The 24,354-nt window shown below is 31.2% G+C and overlaps 1 protein-coding gene across 3 annotated transcripts in view; it reads right to left on the reverse strand.

Moving 5' to 3' along the window:
- LOC143056628 (uncharacterized) overlaps positions 1–23,753 on the reverse strand; it is a 35,001-nt gene extending 11,248 nt beyond the window's left edge. Inside the window, exons 1-12 of one of the 3 annotated variants that reach the window (XM_076229784.1) lie at positions 23,533–23,753; positions 13,383–13,469; positions 11,348–11,434; positions 10,328–10,497; positions 9,562–9,653; positions 8,837–8,923; positions 8,086–8,209; positions 5,523–5,583; positions 5,175–5,335; positions 3,140–3,221; positions 2,136–2,242; positions 727–880 (exon numbers count right to left, since the gene is read on the reverse strand). In XM_076229784.1, coding sequence (XP_076085899.1) covers positions 727–880; positions 2,136–2,242; positions 3,140–3,221; positions 5,175–5,335; positions 5,523–5,583; positions 8,086–8,209; positions 8,837–8,923; positions 9,562–9,653; positions 10,328–10,497; positions 11,348–11,434; positions 13,383–13,429 — 1,172 coding nt within the window. In that variant the 5' untranslated portion in view covers positions 13,430–13,469; positions 23,533–23,753. Of the gene's footprint in view, positions 1–726; positions 881–2,135; positions 2,243–3,139; positions 3,222–5,174; positions 5,336–5,522; positions 5,584–8,085; positions 8,210–8,836; positions 8,924–9,561; positions 9,654–10,327; positions 10,498–11,347; positions 11,435–12,088; positions 12,136–13,382; positions 13,470–21,703; positions 21,848–23,532 lie in introns of those variants that run through there. The other 2 variants (XM_076229783.1, XM_076229785.1) reach the window with 2 other exon arrangements.
- Positions 23,754–24,354: the final 601 nt, after the last annotated feature.

The raw sequence follows: 24,354 nt of genomic DNA on the forward strand, positions 1-24,354 counted from the left end.
ATTTTTGTCATAACACGAAAAAGTTGTTAATTAGATCTTTCTTCCTATTGGTTCTTGTTCATATTATCACTTACGATTGTGACGTTTCCAGTCAATTTCTTGTGAATGTAAGTTTAATAAAACCCTACGATCTTTGGTGGTAAGTGTCACCATGGAAATAATACCATATTCCCTCAAATTGCAAAATTGCATAAAAAAGTGTTAGTAAACAACGCAACAATTCATTAAAATTTATCAACAATAAAATACACATCTCCCAAGAAGAACTAGCTTCCTGACGTTGTTAACTTGACCCAAAGATGCATAAATAAACCTTGCAAAAATTACTAATTTGTGAAAGTAAAAAATATGTTTGTTTGTTTGTTTAATTAAGAATGAAAGAACTATACACTAAACCCGAGCTTTTACAACCAATACAAAAGGAGATCTCTTAGATCTTAGAGCTTTAAATATTTCAGCTTTCCCAAACCCTACCCAAAGCAAAGAGAAATTTAAGAGTCAGATGTTTTCAAGTCTTCATATCTGATTAAAAACACTTTTTCACATGAGGACATTAAAAGATTTTGAATAGGCAGCTATTTTCTGGGTAGGTATGGTTAGGGCAAACAAAAATATACTATTTTCTTAGGCCTTAGTCCTTATAAGCTATTGCATATCATGTAAAAGTTCAAAGTTAATGTATTTGGTTCCATGAAAATTCCAATTATGAAATATATTCAAACTTACTTGATGACTGTATGCTGACCGATGATAAATTCCAATCTTTTGGACCAGGGGTTAATAAAACTGGACCATTCTGTCTTTACATAAATCCAGTCTCCATTGTGGGTCCTGAATCTAATCTTTGGACTACTGATGGTTGTGCCCTTTGAAGTAACCACTAAAATAAGAAAACAAAAATATAATATAAAACTGTCATAACTTTTAACACTATAATAATTCTTTAATAAGGATCTTTTGTATTCAATACATTTAATCAGTCATTGGACATGTTGTACAACAGTGACTTTCCGCTTCAAAAATGTCCTATCATTTCAAGTAAGTTTAAGAGCGATTTTTACAAAAAATATACCACAAGATGTAGAAATGTCAGCAGTTTTGTTGTTTATTTGACCATAATTTACGTGAGGATTATTTTATTTTCTAAAGGATTAAACAAAATTGCATATGAACTCAATTTTGTTACAATATAAAATAAACTTTTTCCAAAATATATTTCTTTGTTTCACCTTGTCAGAAAATAAAATCATGGCTAAATGAACAATAAAACTTTAAACATTTCTACATTTTACAGTATTTATTTTATATAAATTAGTCATGTAAATACTTGGAAATATTTTTTTTGAAAAATATCCTTTTTTGTTGAAATGATAAGGATATTTTTTGAGTGGGAACTCACTTTTGTCCAATAACTGTATATTATATGTTATTCAGGTCTCAGACAGGGTATATACTGTGACATTCCCGGCTTAGAGTTTATATCCCCTGAGCCGAAGGCGAAGGGAATATAAGCCCTAAGCCGGGAATGTCACAGTATATACCCTTTCTGAGACCTGAATTACACATATATTACGGATTACCCCTGACTTAATGTTATTTTCCAGAGCAGATATTTGTTGACAACACATATATATTGAAAAACCCAACCCGATATGTTCGGCATACGTATTTTCTAATTTGCTGAGAACATAATTTTATCGTGTATGTAATAATTTATAATAACACTTTTAACATTAAATTTAAGTATTAAAAGTGTAAATTGCGTGATTTTGTATCAAAAATGTATTATTGACTGAAGCACGTCATTATTTTCCCTCTGTGAGCCTCTGACAGTCTGATAGCGTATGACTACGTCACATAGTAACCGGTGTTATGATGACGTTTTGGGGATAAAAACGTTGTATATACCCCGGCAGTTTCCTAAATATATACTGACATCTCTGTGTTGTTATCCAATCACAAACCTCGACACATTTGTAATCCGTAATATATAAAAAAATAAATGTCAAGAGGACATCTTCCAACATTTTTTTTTATATAAAAAGAGATAATCATGCCAAACTCTCTCTATATTTGAATATTCAGTGACCAGGGATTAGATCAGTAGCCAGAAGATATATCCTATTTACACTAACCTTGTCTGTAGATATTATAAAGCTGCTCAAATTCTTCAGGATGATAGAAGTCAAAGATGGACATTCCAACCATATCTTGTGGTAGATATCCCAATAATGGTATGGCACTAAAGTAAATAAACCAATCAAAATAATTCAATCACCAATTGTTCTTAAACAATATGGAATATGTAAATTTTATGGAAATGTTTCTTTATACCAATTACCAATAAAGGTTTTGTCAGATTTGACAGGAGGAATCTAATAGTTTATTTCCAATCTGAGAACACCACCTTGTGACATAAGCCATCTTATTTCCTATCCAGTTATAGAAATTTACCTTTGTTTATACCCTGGAATAAAGGTTGGCATTCAATCCACATCTTCTTATATTTTTTAGATGTAAAGTAAACTTATCATAAATATATGTTTAATTTTAATTAATAAAAGATGCTGACAATAACCCATTTCAAAGATTTCAATAATAAGCTATTGACAGAGACAAAAAATATACAAAATTCAACATTTCATCAGTAATTTTCTGGCTGCTGTTTCAATCCTACCATCTGTTATTTTTTTTGCAATTATGTTTTACTATTTAAATTAAAGAAACATGCAGAAACATATTGCATACATGAATGATACACACAGTTAGCTTGTTAAAAAGCAGGGAAAAAGGGATGGTTTAAAATTTTGAGGGTGAATTAGAATTTTATTTATGAACTGTGTATTGCTTTCTAGATGTTTAAACGTAAATTATACATACTTTGGATGTATATATGTGTGTGTAAATGTAAATTAAACATACTTTGCATGTATATATTTGTGTGTAAATGTAAATTATACATACTTTGGATGTATATATGTGTGTGTGTAAATGTGAAATTGTACATACTATGGATGTATATATGTGTGTGTAAATGTAAATTATACATACTTTTGATGTATATATGTGTGTGTGTGTTAATGTAAATTATACCTACTTTGGATGTATATATGTGTGTGTATATGTAAATTATACCTACTTTGGATGTATATATGTGTAGGAACAGAAGAGACTATGTCTTGTGCCAAAGGTTTTCTTCTCTGTAGTCATTTCTGACCAATCTGTAAAATAAAATTAAATAACACAATAAGAAATGTATTTATTTGAATGTACAATACTGTAAACCAAATTATTTTCAGGGATACTTTATTTAGCGTTTAGCCCTGACTAACCCATTTCGCGGCAATTTAATTCGTGATTCTCAACTTTGTTTCATGTAGTTAAATGAGAATAGATCTAAGATTTACATATTCACGATATTTTTCTACTTGCGAAATTATGGAATTAAAGTAATGGCTGTTTCTAAATAGACCTTGAAGGGAAGTTCTTTTAAAATACCCAAGCTATCATCCATCACATACAAATATATTTTAGGATGATATTTATATCTATATAAATTTGCACTATAATATATTTGATCCAAAGCTTCTTTTACATCCTTTTATTTAAACAAGAGTGCACACACTGAAATGTCTCGCCTTCTATACTAATCATTGATATTATGTTGATAGTCCTAAGTATAAAGCTAAGCTTTATTACAACTGTCACATAAACTTAACATTAACCAAGATAACTAAACAAAGACCAATGAACCTTGAAAATGAGGTCAAGGTCAGATGAACCAAGCCAGGCAGACATGTACAGCTAACAATGCTTCTATACAACATATATAGTTAACCCATTACTTATAGTTTAAGAAAAATAGACCAAAACACAAAAACTTAACACTGTGCAATGAACCGTGAAAATGAGGTCACGGTCAAATAAAACCTGTGCAACTGACATAAAGATCATAAAATATTTCCATACACCAAATATAGTTGACCTATGGCATACAGTATTAGATAAAAAGACCGAAACTCAAAAACTTAACTTTGACCACTGAACCATGAAAATGAGGTCAAGGTCACATGACATCTGCCCGCTAGACAGGTACACCTTACAATCATTCCATACAACAAATATAGTAGACCTATTGCATATAGTATGAGAAAAATAGACCAAAACACAAAAATTTAACTATAACCACTGAACCATGAAAATGAGGTCAAGGTCAGATGACACCTGCCAGTTGGACATGTACATCTTACAGTCCTTCCATACACCGAATATACTAGCCCTATTGCTTATAGTATCTGAGATATGGACTTGACCACCAAAACTTAACCTTGTTCACTGATCCATGAAATGAGGTCGAGGTCAAGTGAAAACTGTCTGACAGACATGAGGACCTTGCAAGGTACGCACATATTAAATATAATTATCCTATTACTTATAATAAGAGAGAATTCAACATTACAAAAAATTTGAACTTTTTTTTCAAGTGGTCACTGAACCATGAAAATGAGGTCAAGGACATTGGACATGTGACCGCTGCCGCCGCCGGATCACTATCCCTATGTCGAGCTTTCTGCAACAAAAGTTGCAGGCTCGACAAAAACCCCATACATTTCAATTGCCCTAATTATGATGAAACTGTCATAAAACTGTGCCAATTATTGAAAAATTCCATTTATATTTTTATTTTTAATTTTCTTTCAATATGTTTAAATCAGTCTAGAAATAAGAAGAGTGTGTCCTTGGGTAAGCACACCCCATATGCACTATAACATTTCTATGTTCAGTGAACTTTTAAATACAAGTCAAAACCCTAGTATATTTTTTACAAGTTTACATCATGACGAACACTTAGTTGTATACTTTTTTTTGAGTTGATGAGACCACAACCTCATGGATTAGTTATTTTTATTATCATTTACAGATGGAGGGTTTAATGTACAAACAGATGTATGTTAAGGAAAATATAATGCTTCTGTTTTAGGAGTTGAAAGTTATTCTCTCTCTCAAAAAAAAAATCAAGGATCATAGTTTCTGAAAGTATACATTGGTAAAATGAGATAGAAATATTGATATTAACAAGTATAAACCACATTATTTCAAAGTGTTACATTATTTTTCCTTTGGACATGTCAAAACATTCCCTAATTTCTCACATATATGTAATAAATACTTACTTCCATTATATGCAGAGTTCAAAGGTTGACACTCCAATAATAAGAACTGCTTGGGTTTGAATTTGTCTGAATTAAATTTCTTCATAGATACTGATGCTTGAAATGATGTATACTGATCTTTCTTCTCAAGGTTGAAACCACTTTTCAGTGATTTATAGTGCCTGAAATAAAATTAAAATACCTTAAATAATATTCTTTTTTTGTGTGCATTAATTAATAAACAATGATGGCTTCTCTTCACATTTCTTTGAGTAAAAATGTATTTCAGAGCTTTGGTATCCAACAAAAAATAATGAATTCACAGTAACCTTATTAGGTATTTCAGATTTTGATGAAAAGATTACTCACCTTAATCGACAGTATAAAACCTTCTTCGGTGGTTCTGATGTGGCATTGCCATCTTCATCAACTAAAATTTATAAAACAAGTTGTAATCAAATAGGTGGCATTGCCGTTATGAAAAAGCCTTGTCATTTTAAAATCAGTCAATCTATATCTCATCAAATGGCTTTGTTATGCGGATCAGCCAATCTTTATGAAAGTAAGCTTTTTATCATTCTTGAATGCATTATCATCTGATGATCACAACTCAATTTAATGGTTTTCCCAATATAAAGTTAAACAAGAATGAGTCCCCAGTACACAGATGCCCCATCTGCAACATCATTTTTCTATATTCAGTGGACCATGAAAATGGGGAAAATCTCTAATTTGGCATGAAAATTAGAAAGATCATATCATAGGGAACATGTGTACTAAGTTTCAAGTTGATTGGACTTCCACTTCATCAAAAACTACCTTGACCAAAAACTTTAACCAAAACTTTAACCTGAAGCGGGAAAGTTGGAGGAACGGACAGACTAACAAATGGACGGACGCACAGACCAAAAAACATAATGCCCATAAAAATATGAGGTATGACTTCTAAAGACACAACTCTCTACCTGAGTTCAAATGACAAAGAAGTTAAAAGCTATAGGTCACTGTACAAAACCCATAATGAACAGTTACCTATTAAAGGCCCCAAAATGACAAATGGAAAACGAGAAAACTAAGGGCCTGATTAATGTACAAAACCAGGCACAGAAAACAAATAAAATATACATCAACAAACAACTGATACAGGCTCCTGACTTGCCTATATTTGAAGGCAATACTTTAATTCAAGAAATATTTCTTCTTTCATAGATGTATGTGTGGTGTACATCAATAAGGTAAAAAAAAAACAATTATTAATTCAAGATGTCAATCTCTAGAGTTTTGAAATATAAATTTTTTACAGAGAATTGAGAATCTACCATCAAGACAAATTTCCTTCATCATGTGTTAAATGAAAAAAAAAAAAGTAAACTGATATTTAATGACAAGAACTTCTTTTTTAGACTACTTACATGTCATTTTTTAGTCTAAAGCCAAATTTAGAAACATGACTTTTATTGTTCATTCTTAAAACCCTATTATTGACAACAAAACCTACCAGATTAACGATCAGAAACTGTTATTGTTAACACCTTGTGTGATCTTGACCTTTACCAACTGTTAATTATATGACGATCTATCCCTGACTACACCTTGTGTGATCTTCATACTCAACAACTGTTAATTATATGACCATCAATACCAGTCGTCACATTTATAAACATGTGAGAAAGAAAACTCAACCATGATGACCTAAGCTGATCCTTTATTATAAGTCTAATATCTTGACACAATGGAAAAGTGATTGTTGTATGACGTCAATAGTTTACAAGATACAGATTATCACGTCAACCGGGACAGATTTCCAAATAGGGATTTAGAGTGCTTCACTTGTCTGAAATTTAGATAACACCTGCCTTGTTTTAAAGGTAAATTAATGAATACCATCTGCTTGGTTTTAACTTAGAAAGTATTTTACTAATGAAGAAAATTTGGAATAAATTATATTAAGCATAAGCATTACAGAAATAGATTTTAGCAAGTGAAAAGATAAAACATAAAAAATCAGATGTCCCGCAGGGCGCAGTTTTACATGACTGCAAAGGTAAAACCCTGAGCCGTTGGGGCAAGAATGGACACAACATTCAGGCTGGATTCGGCTCTGAATTTGGATTGTGAATTAACACATCCTAAGGTTTCTGACACAGAATGAATGTGGTCTAATGAACTTATTTTTATTTTTGCCTTTGAGCAATTCACTATGCTCATTATGCTGTTGAATATTAATCCTCTCTAAAAAAATGTTTGAAGAAATTTTCTTTTTATTTCTGAAAGTGAAATCTGAAATGAGAATTTTTTTTCTTTCACCTCCCACTTTCCGTTATTTCAAAACTGATCTAAATTCAAATTTCTAATGGTGTTTGCAACAATAACTACTCATTTATATACAACATAAAATATTAAAATATAAAAAAAAAGTGCTTGTAATCGCTGAATGGTAAAGATTGTTTTAATTTATTAGTTGACCAGTAGTAAAAGTGAATATTGCATTGTATATTGTATATAGCATTGATTTAAGTTGATTCAACTATTTAATTGATTTCTATTTACTTATACTTAAGTTATTATCCGGAAACCATCTGTCTTCGGACGAGGACGATGTGATACCAATATACGATCGCAAAAATTTTGCGGTTGTAACAAAATCATCTTAAAACATGTTTTTGGGTGACAATTGTGTTTTATATCATTGTTAAGCACCCTAAAGTCAAAAAGTCATAATTTTTGGTAAATGCTTCAAACTACTGTCAAATTATTACTGTTTAACCAACGAAAAGGTATATTTAACCAACAAATCAATGTCCAATCAAAAAACATAATTTAACATTTGATTTTGAAAGTCAGACATGTCAGATAGTTTGAAGTATGTTTGATTTGAGAGTCATTTTGATCCCAAATTTTAACATTCTCCTATAGAAAACAATATACTTACATTTAATTGAAAAATTTAAATTTGTATCAAATTTGTCCGCATCGTCCAGGACATAACTGCTATTTACAGTGACCACATCTTTCCTGTGTAAGAAACTGGTCAACTCTCGGCCAATCCAACTGTCCTGTTAATTAAAATGACACTTTATAAATATGGTATGTCTAAAGCAATTGTCTGGATTTACATTCACAAGGAGCGCTTAAACCAAACATAAGATATCGATCCACAGATGTTTAAATTGATAAATATTTGAGGAGCTAAATGATAATCAAAGTGCTTGTAAGCACTGAAGGGTAAAGATTGCTTTATTTTTTTCAATGGGAAGTAAAATTAAACATTGCATTGTAAAATCATTGGTCATAGTTGATCAACTGCAATTATACAAGGATAAAGGAAGATAACTCAAATTTTATAGATTACTTTAACAATAATGTCATTGATATTTGCAGAACAAATATAAGATTACTGCACCTTCCACAAGTTATGTAATTTTGTTGACAAGTATACCACAATTTTATAACTTGAATACCCAAGCATATATGTCATTGATAATTTTTTGGATATGTTCATGGATAGGATGTTTAAAATGTTATGATCAATCGACTATATTATGTCTCTCAAAAGTAGTGATAAACTTTAGAAGATTTAGATATCAAGTCAGCACAACTGGGTTTTGGTTTACCCCAAAAATGACCTAAATCTACAAGCTAAAACCAATTTAGTGACACAAGCCATATCTTATAAAACTGACCACTGGGTAACCTAGTATCTTCTTCAGACTTGGTGAGACCTGTACTATCTTCAGTCCTTTTGTACTAACTAGAATCTGTAAGTCATCCTAGAAAATAAAATCATTTTTACATTGGATTTTTAACACATTCAGAACAGAAAAAGAAAACAGTTCAAAGTCAATGTTCAATGAATAAATCCTTGTAAAAAATCATCATTCTACAATATTTCTGTGAAATTTTATAAATGCTATGGTTTCATTACTTATACTGCTTTACCTTAGAGTATCAAAAGTAAAACTATCATTATCATGTGAATGTCTGGTCCTTACCCAGAAAAAAATAGCAAAATCCAAAAGTGTCAATTGATGATAATGTGATCGCTATGCCATGTATGCTAGCATGATGCTTCAATTCATAATAAATGATTTTTCTATACAAAAAGAGGAGAGATGACATAAAAATTCAAAGTGCTTGTAAGCACTGAAAGGTGAAGATTGCTTTAATTTATCTGTGGTAAGTAAAATTATATAATAAATTGTAGAAACTATTGGTTGAAGTTGATTCAACTATTATTCTGGACAAAGGAAGATAACTCCAATTTTTAAACATGTCAACATATAAATTTGCCTTTCCCATTAATGTGATTGAATGATCTCATGTTTAGGAAGACGTGTTTTTAGAAATTAAGTGATTGGGTTTGATTAAAAGTTTAAAATTACTGTTAAGAGTGAAAAAAGTAGCGTACCACAGCCTTGAGAGACAAGATGTTCATTTCCACTTCACTTTCTGATGTACTACAGATACTGATGCACCTCTCTGATGATACATTCTTCTCATCTGAAAATTAAAACATTTGTCTATAACTCAAAAAACTATGTCTATAGTTCCTTTGTTTTCATAAATAGGGTAGCCACATATTCCCCATTTCCTTTCTCAATTATTAGATAGGCAAAAACCTGAGGTTTATGGAATACACATGTAATTTTGTTATTATTCACAACCAAAGATGCCAATAAAAATTTGAAGGAAGGCAATTTGAGATATGTAAAAAAAAACAGGTATTGATGGGTTCCGTGTTGCTTAGTTTTTTGTTTTCTATGTTGTGACTTGTACTTTTATTTGTCTGTTTGTCTTTTTCTATTTTGGGAATCGAGTTGTAAGTTTATTTTTGATCTACAAGTTTGAATGTCCCTCTTGTATTTTTTGCCCTTTTTAACGTAGGTATTTTTTATTTGGCCTTAGGTAAATTTCATCAATATTAATACTGCACACCTATCATCAATATTAATACTGCACACCTATCATCAATATTAATACTGCACACCTATAGAAAAGAGTAAAAATATCTAAGTTCAAAAAGGCAAAACTAAAACTTATTGGAATCAGAAATCATGCCTGTGGCAATATTTTCTTTACAATAAACATTATTTACCTACAATATGTAGCCCTAGACAATAGATACTTTTGACCTTACATGACCAGTTAACCTTCTGTAAAGAGATACAACATACCTTCCTTATTCTTCTGTATTGAGTTGATGACATGTCTTAATGCCCCTAATGTTGACACATGGGCACCACTTTCTGTCGCAGGGTTAACTATCTGTTTTAATTGTCTCAGATACTGCTTCAGTCTTTCTTTCCTCTTATCCTTCTGAGTGGTACTATGGGCAAAATCACTACTGCTCAAGAAAAGAAAGAAAAAATCCATTGTAGAAGCAGAATATGGCAATAGACTGAGAGTATATATATATATATAAAATCAAATTCTTTATTTCCTAATCACAGGGTCCTCACTGGCATTACTAATGACAATTAAACAAAATCATCACACTTTTGTACCAATCTTTCTCTCTCAACTCACTTTGATTAAGTTAATAAGATACAGTACATAAGAACATATATAAAAGTCATCACATGGTCATATAAATTTTAAATCCTACAAGTCCAGTAGTGAATAAAGAGAGATAACTCTGATTGTTGAAATAAACATTTACAGAAAAAAAAAAATACTGATCATGATGATGCAAACAACATGAACAAAACAATACTTGTTTACGAGGGTTTATATTGAATCTCAAATATTTAGACACACAATTTATTTTAACAGATACTAAGTATTCCTCTGGATATTCAATCTTGTCACACATATTTCATCTGTTGGAGCTATCTATTTTAGTTTATCTTATAACATTCTACTGGTACAAACCTATATCCATTAGGGGAGGATTGCTTCTCATGATACTTCAATGTAAGATACCTACATCCATTATTTGAGAGGGACTCCCAAAGATACTCATTTAAATATTTCATATCAACATCCACTGGCTGAAGGGGGCTCCTAAAGATACACAAATATAACATACTTATATCCACTGGTTGAGGGTGGTTCCTAAAGATACTTAAATATTAAATACCTACATCCACTGGTTGAGGGTGATTCCTTCAGATACTCACTCAAACATAACTTACCTACATCCACTAGTTGAGAGTGGCTCCTCTGGAAACTCACTTATATTAAATATAACTTACCTACATCCACTGGTTGAGGGTGGCTCCTCAGGAAACTCACTATCACTAAGAGACATACTGTATGAACTACTGTTACTGCTTATAAATCTGAAATCACACAAATAATCTTATATAAACCTCTATGATGGATAAATCTTACAAATGTTTGTGTTGTAGTATGGTAGTATGCATACATCTTATTAAATTCACTTCTAGCCAGGAACCCTTGGGCTACTGCAGGTATATATAAATGTTGTTAAAATGGATTCAAATATTGACAACAAAGTCAATCCTTTCAAAAAACAACATATAATCAGGTCAACAGTTTTCTAAAGTATCAACCCCAAAGTAAGAAGGTCGACACTTTTTTTCTCAAAGTTAAAACAAATATATTGTTTATTTACATTTATTTGATGTTGTATCAAATACAATAATGATAGGTGTTATATAACTGTCCATGAGACACAGTAACCTACCCCTAAAGACCAACGGATCAGAATACAAACTGTTGAAACAGAGACATGACTCACCTGTATGTAATTTTGATAGAAAAATGCAAATGTTGAAATTAAAAAAAAAAGAACTTTAAAATGTAGTTTGTATGTTGAATTGGTGAACTAAAACAATGTAGACCCCTAACTTGGTGATTTAAGGGAAACAACTCTTGCTAAATTTGCAAAAATGGAGATTTATCTTTATCCCAACACCTTATTTTACTTGTATAAAAAAGTATAAAATTTGCTAAATTGAACGAACATGTACCTGACAGTCTTTATTGTATGTTTCCTCATCATGCTGTACAATGCAAAGATCCAGATGTAACAACATTAATAAAACACTTTTTTAAATAACATGAACACACACACATAGTCCATGCACGGCTTATCACCAATTTCTTTTCAGTATTTTTCTACTCCTGAATATTTGAGATGGATTTCTAATTTTGAAAAAAATTATCACCGATAAAAAACTGACGTCACACTTATTACATCACATACACCATTGTACATGTGGTGAAGACACAATTGCGTTGTTTTTTTCTTTTAAGAAGGTGTTAATGAATACAATATGTTTCTTGAGTCATTGGCCAATGGAAAGAGACACTTTGCTGACACTTACATGAGAAGTGCTTGTTTGCTTGCTGTATAATATCATTATTTTAGTTTTTTACAATAATGTAGTGTGATATTTGTTTGTTTCATCCAAAATCACTTAAAACGTTTTACTTCATGTCTGATAATACTTTTACAATTGTTTAAGTCTATATGCTGAATTGTAGTTCAAAGTTACACAATGTTGTTTTTTTCACTAGACAAAGATCACCATCTTTAAAATATTTAGCATGGATGCAAATTTAAAAAAAAAAAAGTAAAAGAAATAATCATTTCTAAAGACCAAGTGGCAAATATTTCATGCATGTTTAGTAATAGTATCACAAGTGTTAATGGGTTGAAATATACCCCAGATCTCCTTTTATTCAAAGATCTGGTAATTTTATTTGCTACTGTGCCAGGGGAAATAATCTATACAATATTAAGTGATTATCTCCCCTAATAAGTCCAACACTAGTGTTCTATATGCTGTATGTTAATTATTTTACTGTCATAAACAATCATTCTATTCATTGTATGAAATTTCAAAGCCTCTGTACATGTGTATAAAGTATTTCTACTACTATGTCACATGGATCTTTAGGTAAAAGACTTATTAGAATAGTGAATTGTATATTTATATCTTGTTCCTCAAAATGTCGTGTTTTGTAATGTTTTCTAAATTTCTAGCAGTTTTTTCTCCACCATCAAAAATATCCAACAGAAAAACAGTTTTCAGTTCCACAAATTAGGTTTGACAATTCGCCTTTTTTGAATCTGAAGGACTATGGGCCGTGTAATTCCATTGTTCGTACTCCACAAAGAAAATAATGTTACGTCATTGGATGGATTTCAATTGTTTAAAGGGTTTTAAACCAATTACAATGTTTTGGTGTACGCTTTTGAAAATATTACACAGAATGCAATTAGATTTTAAAACGGCCAATAAATTTAGTTTTACCTACCCACTGAATGAGCCATAAGTTGAATCAATAAATTTTTGATTGTCCATGTTGCTAAATTATGTTCTAATGTCGTACACTTTAGTAAACCTGAAAAGAAGAAAAGAATCTTTTAGATAAAAATCATCACAGTAACATTAGTGATATATATCTATCATAGTGACCATGCATATGGAAGCTATTGTCTAGCATGACTTAACATGTATAACTAAATAAGTTGTGTTTGGCTTGTAAACAATGTAAATTTGATCATGTTGATAGTATAATGTAAATGCCAATAAATGTACAAAATTAAAATGGCAATGCTCATGATGCATGGACATGTAAAAATAGGCAAAGCATTCAAAGTCAATCAACCATGACTGAAGTTACAGGGACTGAGGGCCAATTGGAAATGATATATATATATATATATATATATAATATCAATGCTTACGCTCAGGATAAAAAAAAAATTATGCCTGTGGTCTTACCATCATAACAGAATTGTATAATTTATTTATTTTCTTGTAACCGTTAATAATGATATGTTATATTTATAAGTTTGTGAGAAAAATCAGGGTCAGTGATGCAATACTTTATTCAGTGTGTATATAATTAAGTGCTCCTGTTTATACATTGTCATTGGACTTTACTGGTTATTGGCCGGCTTGGTGCTAATATAATTAACAGTTGTTGAATGTCAAGATCGCACAAAGTGTCAGGACATGAAGTGATAATATAAATATAACACCTAATGTGCTCTTGTTTATATAATGATAAACATTCACCTTTTTATGAAATTAGTTGAATCAAATAACAAAAGATATCCAGAAGTAAAAATCAAATAAGTTTGCTGAGGAAAAGCATTGAACACTTCAGCATCTTGAACATGTACAATATAGGCATTATTTGGTAAATAAAATTGGTTGCCAAATGTTTAGGTTTGAGTCTATCTGGTAAAAGTTAATCCATTAATGAACCAAATTTATAAAGGATGAGCACTGGGTCACCAGTCTATACCTCAAGATCTGGTGGCAAACTGTAAGTCGTTAGTATCTAAGAGGAATAATTAGATACATGAGTCAGTGTTTTGGTACAGACATGATTTATAGAATATGGATCTAAAATGTTCTGTTATTTCAAAAATTAAGATCATACTTTTCATGATTAAGCAACAAAAATTCCAACTCATAACTCCCTCAGTATCAACTTCACAAATAATACACGATGGTCTTGAAGTATAGATTTTGCGTACTGACGTTGTTTATCATCTTAATTACGTGTTATATTATTCTTTTATTTGTCTTTATTAATATAACTTTTACTGTTGTCTGTTTTTAGAGATATCCTTTTGACGTAACTCTGTGCTTATGTATCCCATCATACTTTGAACGACAAAATTATTTTATGATGTGACTCTGTACCTATGTATCTTGTCATACTTTGAATGACAAAATTATTTCATGATGTGACTCTGTACCTATGTATCTTGTCATACTTTGAATGACAAAATTATTTTATTCATTAATATTACTTTTACTGTTAACCAACTTTTTTTGTGATATACATTTTACGTGACTCTGTACTTATGTATCACGTCATACTTTGAACCACACTATTATTTTATTTATTATTATTACTTTAACTGCTAAGTCAGTGTTTGTTATATCTATTTTGCGTGACTGTATTTATGCATCCCGTCATACTTTGAACGACAAAATTATTTCATGTCTACCTGTGCGAATTTCAAACGCGCAATTTTACACCAGTACCCATACCCTCCTTCCTTGATGGGTGCATTTTACATAGACAAATATAATCGTATAATATAATCAAAATGAGGATGTTAATTTGATGTATGCCTTTTTGTGCTTCTTCGTTACATTTGTTGTTTTTATAGTGATTAAGATGATAACACAATGTTGACTGCTGTACCCCTATTTTTGACATTTTTACCTATTATGTCTGTTTGTTTTGTTCACGCATCGGTGACTATATAATGGAATTTGATGCGACTGTCATACAAGTGAGAGGTTTAGCTAGCTATAAAACCAGGTTCAATCCACCATTTTCTACATTTGAAAATGCCTGTACAAGTCAGGAATATGACAGTTCTTGTCCATTCGTTTTTGATGCGTTTTGTTATTTGATTTTGCCATGTGATTATGGACTTTCCGAATTGATTTTCCTCTGAGTTCAGTATTTTTGTGATTTTACTTTTTAGATAATTCTATTTTTCAATTTAGAGATTTTTGGTCTTATAGATGGATCTGTCTAATCTCCCTCAGTATTGCACGTGTTCATCGGTGTCCAGTTGCCATTAAGGTCAAGAAGCTTTGTAAACATTAGAGAAAGCACGCTATCTGGTCACAATATCTGTATATCCCTAGACATTAATTTATTAATGTTGAAATGAAATGTCTACTCTCTTTGTTTAATCTCCATAAAATCAATAACAGCAATGTTATTAAGGCATGAACTCATTAATTTCAGTGGACTGATAGAAACATGAGAAAACAGTCAGTCTGACAGAAAATTAAATTAATTGCAGTCACATGTATCTACATATGTAATTCAATTATCTTAAATAATGAAATGGTCACGATGAAGATTTCTATATTCATCTTCGTCTTATAACCTTTACTTAATACATGTTTATAATTGTTACAGTGTATACGGAATTGTTATGCAACTTGAGACTCATCTGTTCAGAAAACAGTAAATTCAGGTTTGGTATCATAGATTAATCTTAATAAGAACAGCCATATAAATTTTTTGTAATCACGTTTATAAACGTGTGATTCCTTGGTTGAATTTGACAGAAGAATATTAATTTATAGATGTTGTATGTAATTGTTAGTTCGCTGCTGCATAAATGCTTCCATAACACCCATAGATATACCATATATACCAGCAGCTGCTGTTATTAATATTTTGTTAACCTTCCTCTTTTAAAAAAAATCTTAGTTAGATATTTTAGATAACAAAAAAAAAAATGTGTTCATGAAATTGTTTAGCATGTTTGGCCAGAACTTGAATAAGCGGTATGGCCAAGGCCACTGATAACTTATTATGGTTGGGTTTAAAACAAGTATTGTAAGAGGATTATACAATTCATATATTTGTATTATAATATTTATTAAACATGTTAAACATTTGCCCACTGTTACTGATAGCAAGTTTATCATACATGTATTAATTAGTAAACTGCTGATACAAGATAATGCTCTCCAATACTCTAATATCAGCAGCTGTACTTCAGAGTAGATTTCATACAGTACATGTAATTAACATTGTACATGTTGTAGGACATATGATCTAGGATTAGACATGATCTTGTGCAATGTCAAAATTTGCACAGAATGTCAACCATTGTAGAACACTAATTCTTTATTTGCTCTATTAATTCATATTTACACATGTACATATTCCAGCTTCAAAATATTTCAAATTGCCCATTGAAGTGTTGTCCAGTATTACCCAGTAAAACCCATTTCCCACTGGGCTGGGAAATGAATACTAAAAAAACTCAGGTTTTTGCCAACCCTGGTTTGAATAGACTAACTTCTAACATGTCTAAACTTAGTTGATGTTACAGTATTGAATTAATTACTTGAGCCATCATAGGCCTAAGCCACCTTTATTGTTTATGTTAACAAATGGCAACTTTATACTGATATCTGCATGTTAATGTACATTGTACCTGATGTGCCCATACATTTAGGAATGGTAACTTTAGTATCTGAATATAAACAAAATGTATGTACATTGTACCATGTGTACGGTGTACCATGAGCCCATACATTTAGGAATGGTAACTTTGGTATCTGAATATGTACAAAATGTACACATTGTACTGTGTGCCCATACATTTAGGAATGGTAACTTTGGAATCTGCATGTGTACAAAATGTGTGTACATTGGACAATGTCAAGACATGTGTACCCTGAGCCTTTACGTTAAGGAATGGTAACTTTGGTATCTGCATGTTTCTGTACAAAAAAATGTATATTGTACCATGTGTACCCTGAACTAGTTTAGGATAGCGAATTTAAGAAATAAATGGATACTTAACTAATTCTGAACCCACATTAAAAGGGATGAATATAATTACTAATACTGGTTTTTTTTTAAAATCTTTTGAAAAAATAAATCATGACAAAAAAGATATCTGTTCTACATTTTGTACTTGCAATTACACATGTGCATTGAAAAAAAAAAAAGATTTGGAATGTAAAGAAAACATTGCAAAGTGCAACCAGGGTCAGATATCGTACACATTTTCTAACAAAACCTTGCAATAAAAGCCAAAACAGTTAAATAAATTACAAATAGGAGAGATATATCTAAGACAGCTTACCTGAATAAAGCTTTACTGACAATTCAGTAAAAAATAAATCTCAAAAAGTTCAACCCATGATTTAATAAAGGTAGGGTGATAATTATATTTATAACTAAATTATATCACTAATAGATAGTTTGTTTGAAATAGAAAAATCAGATGAAACAGGTGTAAATGAACATGATGAATTAGTAAAGGTTACTATATGTGATCTAACAAAATTGGTTTCTTGTGTTGTTTCTGTAATGGACATGCTGCTACAATGTACGTAATTAAGCCACTGGTGGTCTCATTGGCAGACATGAAACTTCTTTTTATTTCATTCCTACATTGATATATTAATTATGATATTAATGATGCTCAAAAATGGTTTTAACACCATAAATCACAGTTGGAAATATAATATTGTACAAATAATTATGATTATTTACTTTTGCAGTATCAAAGGGATCAAATTAAAGCAAAAAATAAATTAGTCTCTCACGATGTCAAAACTACTTGGACTTATCAAATAAATCATCATTCAGTGAAGATTCAAAAATAGAATTTGTGAATCTCTATACTATAATATTAATTTTGCTTTCAAAATGATATCCCAGAACTACCAAGATATGTCACTTCCGAAGAGTATAAAATATTAAAGTTGGTAAAAATTTGACAGATCCGAATTTCCAGATAATGTAAATCGAACATTCCCAAAGTTTGGGTCATTTAAAATTTATCGAGTTTAATATTTCATATTCACCAGAAGTGACATTTCTTAAAGAATGCATATTCTTAATAACATTATAAAATTTACTAATTTAGTACCAACCCCTATTTCTAAGAGTTCAAGTCTTAATCCTGTATGAATTACAGTGTCAAAAGCCTTTCTTAAATCAACAAAGCAGGCAAACACTCTACCATCCTTATGTGAACATATGCATTTGTATATATAATTACATACAATTTTGGATGCCAAAACCTTTTAGTATCATCCCTTGGTGAATTCTGCATTAAAGTGAACATTTTTTTTTTTTACTTTTGTGCACTAGTCATGAGGAGGTTAAGAGGGTATCTAAAATTCCACTTACTAACATGTCCAGTGGTCTCGTTAGCCCAAAATAGAAGGGCGCCGCGCCCTGGGTGCCCTAAGCCGTGCCATGTGTGCCCTCAGCCGCGCCCTTCTGCCCTGACGCCGTTTTCTGAAAAACCCTTGTGCCGTTTTGGTAAAATTGCCTTTTGTTTCATCGATTTCTTATCAGAAGTTAAATAACATATTTGACACCTGGTGATTGCCCCCAGGTAACGAGGTTAATCATGTCATTACAATCAATTATTGTGGATAAGACTTCAAAGGTGTTAATTACTGGGTAATTTAATTAAGACAATGTACCTTTTTGTCATAAATATGATGAATGTGTCCGCATTTTCTTTTCGATCTCCAAGTCACAATGGAAGAGTGTATGAATGAAGACTTTCATGAATTTAGAATTGAATTGAAGTAATCAACTTTGCCTTCACAGAAACATCGTCCATCTCAACTTGTGAGTGACAAGCAGACATAAACATGTTGGAAATTAATTTTGGAGTTACTTCCCCTGAAAAAGCTTATTACAAAATTGTGCTCCTAAAATATTATCTAGCATTAAAAATAGGAAAAAATAACCAATTGAATACAAAATTATATAAGAATGTTACCTTAAGGATACTAACTGTCTTTGAACATACGAAAAAAATATATTGCAATTTATTTTTGATAATCATACTTTTGGCAATCCATGTTTTATACATTCTCAATTAAGAAATATGAATAAATTAATTGTTTGAATGGTGTCAAGCTATCAACTTACAAAAATGGAAGTGTGTAGTTAAACTCTCATCACAAATCAACATGATGAAGCTACACTAAATAATATATTCCTAAACACAAACAATTAAAAAAGTTTTGAGGGCCAAGCTTCTAGATCAAAATTTTGAAATACAACTACTCTGTCATGTACATGTATGGTAAACTATGAGATGTTTAGTTTTATGTTCTTTCTTTTTGGAAGGAGAGGGGGTGGGGGAGAATAGTAAGTTTATTTTGCCTCTTTTGGTTAATAGTATGAATGTGTATTGCCATGTTATATGAACATGTAGTATGAATGACTTTTCTTATGCAAATTTTATAGAATAAATAATCATAACAACAACTTATGCATCTTTATTGACAAAATATACAGTAAAAAAATATGTGAACTCGTGATACACGCAGGGACGTAGACAAAAGAAATGAGCAGTGCCTTCTCCTATCATAAAAAAGTGCCCTGCCCTCCACTGGCACCCTGCCCCTTTTGAATTCTAGCTGGAGCACTGATGTCCATGTGCATTTGCCCTTGGTTTCTTTTCCATTTTAGTGACTTGTATTATTTATTCCTTCAACTTATTTTTATGGATAAGAGACGAGGTGGACCTCTGTTAGTAAACTATTTCCATTTTCAATTTAATATGGTGAATTAATAAATTATTAAACTATGCACTCTGGCATGGCAGAAAAATCAAAGATATGAAACTTTGAAAGAACTAAAATAAATTATAAATAATAACAATAACAATTGTTTTATGTTGTGACATTTTATATGGTATATACATGAACATGTATATTCTAAGAAATTATCTCATCCTCTTCATGTGAATTGAAATTTAAATCTTATCTTCATTATATATATGTTTATGTGTTAAGTATCAGAATGTATTGTGTATTGTTGTCATTATATCCCGTCAGGGGCCCTTAATTGGAAAATAAAGAACTTTGAACTTTTGAACTTAAAGAGTTCTGGGATATCATTTTGAAAGCAATGGAATCGTATCTTATTTTATCATTTCTTTTGGATATTTCTGGAAATATTTGACATCAGATCAATAAGCAAAAAAAAAGAACTTTGTAAACATTTTCAGAAAGCAATGAAAATTTCATGTCAAAATTATAGTCGCTGTCACGTAAAATTGGCACCATGTTTTTTGTCAAAAAAAAAATAAATATCAGCCTCGTTTACTCAAGATGATGTTTTTCATTTAGCGGAAGTAAAATCCTGTCCAAATATCCACTACTTTTCTACCTTTTATTGTGTTTGCACTGTATGATCCTGACCTTCACATTTTTCGAAATTATTTACATTGTAAAACCGCCATCTTGGTTTCTATGAGGATCCCTTTTCCCATAACATTCATTACTCTCCGGTAATATCATTGTCATTGATGATACAATTTCCCGCACTTTTTACATAAAGATGACGAAAAGCTCTGAGAGACACAAGAAAATGGAGAGCATGTGGAACTCCACTACAACACTTCCGGAAATAACAATGTCGGATTCCACCATACAAATTAATCTTGGATTATGTGAAGGTCAGGATTATACAGTGCAAACACAATAAAAGGTAGGACAGTAGTGGATATTTGGACAGGATTTTAGTTCTGCTAATTGAAAAACATGATCTTAAGTAAACGCGGTCGATATATAAGAAAATTTTGACAAAAAACATGGTGCCAATTTTACGTGACAGCGCCTATAGGTCGCAAAGTTCCCCTCCAAAAATTTGCTCTCAAAGTCCAGACGTAAAAAATGGCTTCAGCGTTATGACGTTGTAGGAAGGCGTCCCAGAAAAAATTTGAAATAGTCTTGCCAGAGTCATAATTATTTGGACTAGCTTAGACCCCAATGAGACCAACTTTAAAATGTCATAATTATGATTATAACTATAAGGACTAAAAATGTCCATGCCATATTATCCAAAAATCATAATTATAAAATGAACCCATAGCATCCCATACCTTCATAAGCTACATTATGCATACAAATAAAAACATTTTTTTTTGTTAATGAAGCAACGTGAATCAAGAAATCGTGTGAAATTTAAGTATCATGATCGATCATTTCATATGTCGATTATGAATAACATTATAAATTTGATACTATTTGGGTGGTGTTTATTTACACATTTGTACGAAGCATACATATATACATATGTATTTTTACCCCTATATTGCATTTCGAACGATTGGTCATGTCTTTAGAGCTCATCTGTTTTCCAATCTCATGTTCCATTTTCATCCATTAGCCATTTTTGTTGTTGGGTGGACAATATTTTATCAATCGATAAACAGGTAAGTGGTCGAGAAGTTCCGACTGTCACAAAGCCCGGATGTAACCACAAAATGTTTACTGAGGGGCGCATCTCAAAGATGAAAGATTGATAACTAACTACAAATATACATCTATGAAACTATGTGCGCACACCTTTTATACAGAACTTTTCAAAAAATAAAAAACAACTTATTATAATACAATTAATCAGAAATAGAGTAATAAAATTGAGAATGGAAATGGGGAATGTGTCAAAGAAACTGACAACCCAACCTAAGAGCAGAAAACATGCAAGCATGATTTTTTAAGTGGAAATGACACGTTTTTAATTCATTCAGCTAATTATAAGTATTTAAATTTTTATTAATTTTATATTTCAAATACTTAAATTAACTGTTTCATATTTTACTAATATTACACAAAGTGCAACTCAACACTTTTATAGGTAATTATTATATAACAGACCTTGATAAAAAATATGAACCCCATGTTCTAAAGGACTGTGAAAGGAAACTATAACATAAGATGTTTATAAACAAGAACAAGCAGTTATTCACCAAAAATGAGCATTCAAAATAGGCTGAGACAACAAAATATTTCTATTTTTGCGAAATGATCAAATGTTTTTTTTTTGTAGAAGTTCAAATGTTACAAAGTCCAAAAAGGTAAAAAGGTTTACAGCATTTTTTTTTTATTTTGGTAGTTTATTATCATGTTTATCAAAAACATCTTTCTTATTTTTTAGACTTCAAAATTTGGAGATATACACAGATTGATCAAATTTTGTAAACTTCTAACATCAGTAATGAACAAGAAGATTTTAAAGCTTCCAAGGAAACTTTGTAATTTCAGGCTACATGCCATTCAACAACAAAAAGGGAAAAATATAAGTCTTCTTTGAGTTGAAACATAACATGTCCTTATTTGTATAATCAAACGGTGAGCAGATAAATTTTGGATCAAATACATAGACATCTGGCAGGGTTTTTATTCCCCCCCCCCCCTTTTTCAGTCAATTATTGATTTAAGCAAAAATCCCTACCTATTCGTAAATATTTGCCTCCTCTCAAATACATGACTTGTTACGTTTTCAAAAGCGGAGTTAAGGGATTGTTCCAACCATGTCCCCATTCATATGCATTGATCATACAACAAAAGGGGGGGGGGGGGTTGTTCAAACCAGTGGCGGATCCAGAACTTTTTGAAAAAGGGGGGGGGGGGGGGGGGGGGCTTCAGTCATGCTCAATTATTCCCTATATAATCAACCAAATTATTCCCACAAAAGGGGGGGGGGGGCTTGAATTCGCCTTGGCCAACCCCAGAACCCTCCTCTGGATCCAAAACTGAGGATAACCACATAGGATCTTTAGTTAAATTTATGACTTCATAAGATAATAACACTGTTTTAGACATCCTACCAGAAGGTGACCCCCTTGGCTCGAGCTTACCTTTAAATTATATATCAAATATACTCTATTCTATATTATTACCCGCTAGAAGTTATTTTTGCAACCCCATTCAGACCCCCCCATTGGCACATGTTCACACACGGGTATTGTAAATTTTATGTGTTATGAGACGACCCCTTTTTAAATTCATGTGGCCCGGCTCGTGACCACTGCGTCGCCCTCCCCCTACTGGTATTCTTTCAATCTTGAATTTGATTTAAAATTTAATAAATGTGCATGATTAATGCAAAGATAAAATAAGATTTTACTTACATTTTGTTTTTCCTGTTTGGGATGACATTTGAGTACAATATTATAAATTTTAAAATATAATTTTTTCCTCAAATACCACGAAATATTAATGTTCAGTGTCTGATCGTAACCACATGAAACAATAAACTTGTTCTTTAAATTAACTATCTCGTTGTTCTTCTTTATTATTGACAACTTCTAACACAATGTTTTAGCTACGCACATAGTACACAATGCCATATATGAAACGTGTTTACCAACGTGAATTGTTTTTGTTTACATGTTGTGAATAAGTCTCGAGAAGTATAGAATGAAAATATAAACGCGGCAATTTTCAAAAGGAGAAAAAGGTCATCTATTAATTAAATTTCGGAAGCAAGCAACAGAGAGTTATGTCTTTGTTCAAAATTGTACATAATATGTCAAATATGAAATTGCCAGTGTGTGACAATAATTAAATACCACCGATATTGCTGAAATTGTAGGTCAAATATTAAGAAGAGTTAATTTTTAGACATATATTGTCAAATTAAGCTATTTTTTAAGAAACATTAATGTTGAATTATTCACTTGCAAAATTAAGTGAAGATTTTGACCTCATTGAATCCTTATTCATGTAAACTTCAATTAATAATAGATCTTTCAAAGGAACATATTAATGTCAACATTGAAAGTGAAACAAACCCTTATGGAACTGAATCATCAGTGTTTGCCGCAAACTACTTGTAGCAGACTTGCTACAAGCTTGCGGCAAACAAAAAATTTAAAGTTTGCAGGAACACAGGAAATAGTGTTTGCAGATGTTTACCACAAGATGCAAACTACCGGCAACCATTGCAGCTT

The sequence above is a fragment of the Mytilus galloprovincialis genome, chromosome 13, assembly GCF_965363235.1.
Source record: "Mytilus galloprovincialis chromosome 13, xbMytGall1.hap1.1, whole genome shotgun sequence".
Taxonomy (NCBI): domain Eukaryota; kingdom Metazoa; phylum Mollusca; class Bivalvia; order Mytilida; family Mytilidae; genus Mytilus; species Mytilus galloprovincialis.